The sequence below is a fragment of the Nicotiana sylvestris genome, chromosome 7, assembly GCF_000393655.2.
Source record: "Nicotiana sylvestris chromosome 7, ASM39365v2, whole genome shotgun sequence".
NCBI lineage: Eukaryota > Viridiplantae > Streptophyta > Magnoliopsida > Solanales > Solanaceae > Nicotiana > Nicotiana sylvestris.
In genome coordinates this window covers 89,079,447-89,088,012 of record NC_091063.1, presented here as the reverse complement: position 1 = coordinate 89,088,012, position 8,566 = coordinate 89,079,447, and the positions used below count along the sequence as shown (strand labels likewise).

The window sequence follows — 8,566 nt, the reverse complement described above, 5'->3', positions numbered from 1 at the left end:
ATTAATTTGATAGTGTTACGTTGAAAATGAGGTGCCGAAATGTGTGTTTGGTAGTGTATGTGTTATATTTAAGAAAAAACCGACAAATAACCGAAAAAACCGAAAAACCGACATAAACCGAATTGAGAAAAAATCGACTTAATTGGTTTAGTTTGGTTTGATTCTAATATTTGAAAAATTAACTTACTTGATTTGGTTTAGTTTTAGGAAAAAATTCATTCAAACCGAACCATAAACACCCTTATTAACAAGTATTTTTGTCTTTGTGTCCATCCCACCAAAGCAACGCGGGGTCCACCACACCCTAATTAAAGTGAAAATAAAATAAAAAAACAAGAAAAAGAATCAAATCCCAAGTTTGACTGGACCCGAAATATGAGAAAAGCAGCATATTTCTTAGCAAAGAATAGAGAGTCGTGAGGTGCCTGCTGTTGAATGTAAAGGCAAGAGACGAGAGAGACACAATACAAAAGTGCTATTCTCTTCATTTTCATCTTTACTTTGTCTTTACTTTCCAATATTTCTCTCCTCTCTCGTTTGCTTCCGACAAGGAAGTGGAAACCTCAAACCTGTGGTTCAAAAAATCCAGTCACCACTATACTATTCTCCTTCTCTTTCTTTCTACTTTAAACATTCTTTCATATTTTCAGTTGTGTTTTGCAGAAACTTGTACTACAGTAGTACCTTGTATTGATGTTTACTACACATTTTTACACGAACTTCCTGTGACCAGCCGACAATTCTGAACATCGTACTCTACCCCCCCCCCCCAAACAACCCCCACCACACCCAAAAACCTATTATCACTCGCAAAACACCTGCAGCAGCAGCTTCTATATGTATGTACTGTATCTGTCAATTGTCATTCCAAATAGCAGCAAAATCTCCCCTTTCTTAACAAACTCAAAGACTGTGACTTGAATGAACAACAAGAATCAGGTAAAGTAGCATCAAGTTTTTTGTCTTTTTCATTCATTTCTTGATTCTTCCAACATCTCTATCACACATGGTTATTTACGAGTCTCTTTCATTTTTCACCATTATTAAGCAGGTTTTACAAGATTGTAAGATGGAGGGGCCGTATTTCCTTAAGTAGGGAAGGAAAGAATTTTTTTTTTTTCAGCAAAGATGAGCTACAAACTATTATCACCAAGTGGGGTGATGAAAGATGTTGTCTTTCTCATAATGTTTCTGAGTTGCTGTTTTGTGGTGGTATCAAATGCAAGAAAATTGGCTGCTAATGATCAAGTAGGTAGCTTAATTGCCTTCAAGAAATCTTCTGTTGAATTTGATCCAAATGGGTTTTTGAATGACTGGAGTTTTTCTTCTTCTTCAACTCCTTGCACTTGGAATGGGATTTCATGCTCAAATGGTCAAGTTGTTGAGCTCAATCTCTCTACTGCAGACCTTAGTGGGCCCCTTCATCTCTCTCATCTCATGGCTTTGCCTACTCTGCTTCGCCTTCACTTCACTGGCAACAATTTCTATGGCAATCTTTCCTCAACAGCTGATTCTTGTAGCTTTGAGTTTCTTGATTTATCAGCTAACAATTTCTCTGAGACTCTTGTTTTAGAGCCTTTATTGCAGTCTTGTGATAGAATTAAGTACCTTAATGTCTCTGGGAATTCAATTCATGGAGTAGTTGGTCTCAAGTTTGGACCTTCACTGTTGCAGCTTGACTTATCAAGTAACACAATATCAGATGTAGGCATTTTAAGTTATGCACTGTCCAATTGCCAAAATTTGAATGTGCTTAATATCTCCTCAAATAAGCTATCTGGCAAACTAAAAAGCTCCCTCTCTTCTTGCAAGAGCCTTTCTGTTCTTGATCTCTCGCATAATAACTTTACTGGAGAACTCAATGGTCTTGATTTTGGGACTTGTCAAAATCTTACTGTCCTCAATTTGTCTTTCAACAACCTTACTTCAACTGAGTTCCCTCCCACCTTGGCAAATTGCTTGAGCCTCCATACACTGGACGTTGGCCATAATTCGATCCAAACGAAGATTCCTGGCGAATTATTGGTGAAGCTAAAGAGTTTGAAGCGATTGGTGCTAGCCCACAATCACTTTTTTGAAGAAATTCCGTCAGAATTGGGGCAGACTTGCAGCACACTTGAGGAGCTTGATCTTTCTGGAAACCAGCTGACCGGTGAACTTCCTTCAACTTTTAAATTGTGCTCCTCACTATTCAGTCTCAACCTTGGTAATAATGAGCTATCGGGCGATTTCTTGAATACTGTTATCAGTTCACTCACAAGTGTTAGGTATCTTTACTTACCATTCAACAACATAACTGGTCATGTACCAAGGTCTTTGGCAAACTGTACAAAACTTGAGGTGCTAGACCTCAGTTCAAATGTGTTAACTGGGAATGTACCTTTTGAGTTTTGTTTAGCAGCCTCAGCCTCAGGGTTTCCTCTGGAGAAGATGCTGTTAGCCGGTAATTATCTTACTGGAACAGTGCCAGCACAGCTCGGACTTTGTAGGAACCTCAGGAAGATTGATCTCAGCTTCAATAAACTGACGGGTTCAATCCCATTGGAGATTTGGACCCTTCCAAATCTTTCGGAATTGATAATGTGGGCTAATAATCTCACAGGTGAAATTCCTCAAGGCATTTGCATCAGTGGAGGAAACCTTCAGACCCTCATTCTCAATAACAATTTCCTCACTGGGGAACTTCCACAGTCCATTACCAATTGTACCAACTTGGTTTGGGTTTCGTTATCCAGCAACCGACTTTCTGGAGAGATACCACATGGAATTGGGAATCTTGCAAATCTTGCTATCCTTCAGTTGGGTAATAACTCACTTACTGGACCAATCCCTCAGGGATTAGGTACGTGCAGGAACTTGATATGGCTAGATTTGAATAGCAATGCTCTAACCGGCTCAATCCCTCCCGAGCTTGCTGATCAAGCCGGCCTCGTTAATCCTGGAATTGTTTCTGGGAAGCAGTTTGCTTTTGTGAGAAATGAGGGTGGGACTGAATGCAGAGGTGCTGGTGGATTGGTTGAGTTTGAGGGTATCCGTGAAAAGAGGCTTGCGATTTTTCCTATGGTTCACTCCTGCCCATCAACTAGGATCTATTCTGGGACGACAGTGTACACCTTCACGAGCAACGGTAGCATGATTTACCTTGATCTCTCCTACAATGCTTTATCAGGAACTATTCCTGAGAATTTAGGTTCAATGAGCTTTCTTCAAGTTCTGAATTTGGGACACAACAATTTCACTGGAACCATTCCGTTCAACTTTGGAGGTCTGAAGATAGTTGGAGTTCTCGATCTGTCACATAACAGCCTTCAGGGATTCATTCCACCCTCGTTAGGAGGCCTTTCGTTTCTTAGTGATCTTGACGTCTCAAACAATAACCTATCTGGAGCGATTCCTTCTGGCGGACAGCTGACTACTTTTCCAGCTTCAAGATATGAAAACAATTCAGGCCTTTGTGGGGTTCCCCTTCCTCCTTGTGGCTCTGGCAAGGGACACCGTTCATCAGGCATTTACAATCATAAGAATAAAAAGCCTACAACTATAGGAATGGTGGTTGGAATTATGGTCTCTCTTGTTTGTATTGTCCTACTTATCGTCGCCCTTTATAGGATTAAAAAGACTCAGAAGGAGGAGGAGAAGAGAGATAAATACATTGAGAGCCTTCCAACTTCTGGCAGTAGCAGCTGGAAGCTATCAAGCGTTCCCGAGCCACTTAGCATTAATGTGGCAACATTTGAAAAACCATTGAGGAAACTCACCTTTGGACATCTTCTAGAAGCAACTAATGGGTTCAGCTCAGAAAGCTTGATTGGGTCTGGAGGTTTTGGTGAAGTCTACAAGGCTCAGTTGAGAGATGGAAGTACGGTCGCAATCAAGAAGCTTGTACATGCAACAAGTCAAGGAGACAGAGAATTCATGGCTGAAATGGAGACTATTGGAAAAATCAAACATAGAAACCTTGTCCCTTTGTTGGGATACTGCAAAATTGGAGAGGAAAGGCTTCTTGTATACGAGTACATGAAATGGGGAAGTCTCGAATCTGTTCTTCACGAAGGGGAGAAAGGAGGGATGATTCTTGATTGGGCAGTTAGGAAGAAGATTGCAATAGGATCAGCAAGAGGATTAGCATTTCTTCACCACAGCTGCATACCCCACATAATTCATCGCGATATGAAGTCCAGTAATGTACTTTTAGACGAAAACTTTGAGGCACGGGTTTCTGACTTTGGAATGGCAAGGCTGGTAAATGCACTGGATACTCATCTGAGTGTGAGTACACTTGCTGGGACTCCAGGTTATGTTCCTCCAGAATACTACCAAAGTTTTCGGTGCACAGCAAAAGGGGATGTGTACAGTTATGGTGTCATATTGTTGGAGCTTCTTTCCGGTAAGAGGCCAATAGATCCTCGCGAATTTGGTGAGGATAACAATCTAGTTGGATGGGCAAAGCAGCTTCATAATGCGAAAAGAAGTCATGAGATCCTGGATTCTGAGCTAATAACAAATCTCTCTGGTGATGCTGAACTATATCATTATTTAAAGGTTGCATTTGAATGCCTTGACGAGAAACCTTACAAAAGGCCAACAATGATTCAAGTGATGACCAAGTTTAAAGAACTACAAGCTGATTCAGAAAGCGATATTCTTGATGGCATTTCACTGAAAGGTTCTATACTAGAGGAATCGCAAGAAAGAGAACCTTAATCAATGATATTTGATCTTTTCTCTTCTTTTTGATTGCCTTATGGATAGTTAGAAACTTTTATGTTAATGGTTCTTACTTGTGAGATTCATAGGAGTTTATACTTCAGATTTTGCCTACTGTAAATATTAGAACATGATGAAGATGTGAAATTGGTTTAGATTAATGCGCGAATGAATTTTCCTATTTCTTGTCCCAGTTGCTTTAGCTATGAAATGTCCTGCTAAAATTTCAGATATCTATGTTGCTTCTGTTTTCCATCACAATTTTGCTGCCTCAATTACCAAGAGATTTGCTGTACATAAAACATAGATATAATTTCATAGTTTTCTGAAAGATATCTCTTTGCGCGAAATCCAAATTATCAATATTTAATATTCTCATTTTCGTTACATCTACATTATCATAAACAACTGATATGTAGTCAAAAGCACAGATTTTAAGCCTTTTATGATATTCAGCTACGTTTAACTCATGTACCATGTTTGTTTTTTTTTTGCTGGAAGAAATAAACAAACAAATAATATCCACAGTAAATAACAGGATAAAAAACGGACGCCAAGACACATGTTGTACAATAGAGAAAGACTAAGATTCAAAGTGGTGGTATCTTATTTTGCTATTGCCATAGTATTAAAGTGGGATGTATTAGTTAGAACAGTAGTCGAACGGTGCATTCATCAATCTTCTCTTCTTATTGTACTAAAGAATACAGTAACCAAGAAACCATTTTAGATGTGTAGAAATTAATAGCAATGGATTGATAGGTATAAAAATGCAAAACTATACTCAACTTTGTTATTCTGATTGTTATTTGTCAAAAGAGTTGTATTCTATATATCCACTTTCTTACACTTGAAGAAATGACCTTTTGGTGCTGTTCAAAGACCAGTGATTCTGCTTTTTCTTGGTGCTGTTCAAAGACCAGTGATTCTGCTTTTTCTTTGGACAATTTTGGATAAGCTGCTTTTACAGCTCAGGAAAATAATTATCATCTTTTTTGTTTAGTTATAATTAAGTCATAAGACGCCGTCAATCGTGGTTATGATCAAGATTTTGTGGGTTTTTCTGTGCTAGTGATTCTTTAGAAATAATCACAAGTCGTCTTTTAGACGTTTTTACTACTTCATTAGTAGGCAGTAGGGCAGGCAGGAGCTATACTGTGGATGGATTATCCTTAGGAATCTAATTTATTGACTTTACTAGGCTTTGTAGTTTTTATTTTGGTAGCTTCTTTGACTTGGAGGAATTTATCCATTCAGTGACTTTGACACGGGTAAATATATTCAATATAATAGACCTTAAATAGAGGCATTATTTCTGAGTTGTAGGATATCAACCCCCCCCCCCCCCCCCCAAACAAAGATAAGAATTGAGTATCCATGAAAGGCGTACTAGTATCCCTTTCAAGAATTTCCCCTACGAAAGCAAAAGTTCATATTTTCTCATATTCCATTTCAGTGGCAACTAAATAGATCTAAACGGATTGCACAATGTCCAGGCCGGTAGAAATAGGAGTCCACCAAACGGTATAAAAAATCAGGTGTTTTATCTGTTTCCACAGTAAAGAGAGAAAGTAAAAGACATATAATATTTACGTGGAAAACTATTTGCTCAAGGGATTAAAAATCACGACATACCCTAGTAGGATCTCAACTCCATTAAACCGAGCAACTTGAGATTACAACCGATTGCAATATAGGAATTAAACTCTTAATCCCTTACTCCTTACAATAACTCTATTGCAAGCTCTTTGCAATTACTCTATTACAAAGCAAACACATGTGGACTAATTCTAGTCAAGAAAACCAAAACCACAATGGTTGAATTTTATCCTAAAGCACTTCTCGAAGGTAACGTAGGATTACAAGTAACGAGCAAAAGGCAAAGACACAACAAACTTAAGGACTTAAAAGACATTTTCAGCTTTGGGATCTGGTCCTTGAGTTTTTGTAGCAGCTTTGTTCTTGAATGCACCTTGAGAGCAGTGGCGGCTAGCACTTGAGAAAATGTGATTTTCATATTTGCAAGTGTTAGATCAAACCTTGTATTATGTTGTTTATATATGAGAGAGCATGTGAGAATAGATAGGGACAATTCATCTTGCGGTTTGGCCTCTAGCAAGCAGCGGCTGTGCCAGTGCACTGCTGCTAGTCGGTACAGTGAAACAACTTTTATTGATGTAGAATTGATTGTACGACGACTGAGGAACTGATCACATCCCTATCTGGTTCCTCGAGAACGTTTGGCTTGGCATCAAAACATGATATAATATAACATAACAAGGCCAAATGAACTGATCACATCTAATTTTTCGAGACTTTTTGGCAAATTATCAAAACTCAAAATATTAAAACTTATCACAGACCTATGAAATTTAAAGATAAATTGAAAAGAAGTGGAAAAAACATTAATACCTTAATTCTGGTCTATTGGTTTAAGTTTCACATTGTATCTAAATCACTAAATGGCGCAAAGTTCAAAACTCATAAGAGCTTTTGCCTCTTTTTTTCTTCTGCTCATCTTCCTATTCACTCCCACATAAAACAAAAGGTCACATGGCTAGGCCCCAAATTTTCAACACTAAAGAAATAAGCCAAGAAACTGAGAAAAGATTTAGAGAAGAAAATGTTGGGAAAATTGATCAAGCTATAATCACTCAAGCGTATTATTGCAATTGCCAATTGGTGGACCTAAAGGAGTTTCATAGATGGTGATCATTAGCTAATTGACGCTAAAGCTCAATAGTAATGTAATCGACACCATTTTGTCCTTAAACAGTGATAAAAAGCTTGATTTGCTATATCTTCTCTACATCAATTATAGAAGCTTTTCAAAATGTACATAATGACTTTAACTTTCTCTTACTTTTACGCTAATTGGTGAATGATAACTGTATATATTGTTACGTAAGTTAGTTTTCGAAATCACTTTTAACTTTTGAAGAAGAGTTGAGTAGAAGTGAAAAAAATTAGATTGACAGGTAACATTATTAAAGACTAATTCTCTTTATGAACTAATTATTTTGAAGCCAAAATTTCATTTGCCTGATAGGATTTAAATCCTATTTGTTCAAGAAAATTACATGAAAGAAAGAACCTGGAAAATAAACTACTTTTTATAATATATTCCTACATTTCCATGTTCCATCCACCTCACACACATATTTGTATGTTATATACAAAAAATATACAAATTTTATATATTTTTGTTGTTACCGAATATAAATAATTTTGACCGTCGGCTAAAAGTGATTTTAACCTACAAATCAATCCAAAAGGCCGTCCCGAAACTGGATGTGTTTATTTTGGGGATTTTTACCTAGTTATACTATACTTATTTACCTATGTTCTTGATGTTTTGTAATTTTTATTTTTAATAAGCATCTAGATTTTTCTTACAAATTGTATACATTGCTCCTTAAAAGGCTCTCACCCCATTATTAGTGCCTTCAATTAAGAGATTCAATTACATTATTTCCTTCTTTTTTTTCCTTTCCTCTCTCATCTCCTTTTTTTTACATCAAAATCCCTTAATCTATGCCAAGAATCTCCATCTTCTCTCTTCCCACCATTGTCGTCAATTGTATCGTTCTTTTGTTGGGAGACTGGACAACACTAAAAAATGAAGAAATATTCAGGAATTGTATGATAACTATATTATAATTGTATATGAATTGTATTAGATACATCAATCAATAAACATTATTGCATCATACTTGTATCACAATTGTATCTAACTTGTTTCTGGTACATTAATACCCAAAATAATACCTGATACATTACTAATAAATTAACATACAATTATCATATATTTGTGATACAAACTGTGAAATTCGTCACGAACTCACAACTGCTCATAATA

General features: G+C 37.0%; 1 protein-coding gene across 1 annotated transcript; it reads left to right on the top strand.

Annotated features, from left to right (window-relative positions):
• Positions 1–415: 415 nt before the first annotated feature.
• On the top strand, positions 416–4,888 carry LOC104244227 (receptor-like protein kinase BRI1-like 3). The gene is made up of 2 exons (XM_009799604.2): positions 416–939; positions 1,052–4,888. The coding sequence occupies exon 2, from the start codon at positions 1,129–1,131 to the stop codon at positions 4,702–4,704; it is 3,576 nt and encodes a 1,191-aa protein (XP_009797906.1). The 5' UTR covers positions 416–939; positions 1,052–1,128; the 3' UTR covers positions 4,705–4,888.
• Positions 4,889–8,566: the final 3,678 nt, after the last annotated feature.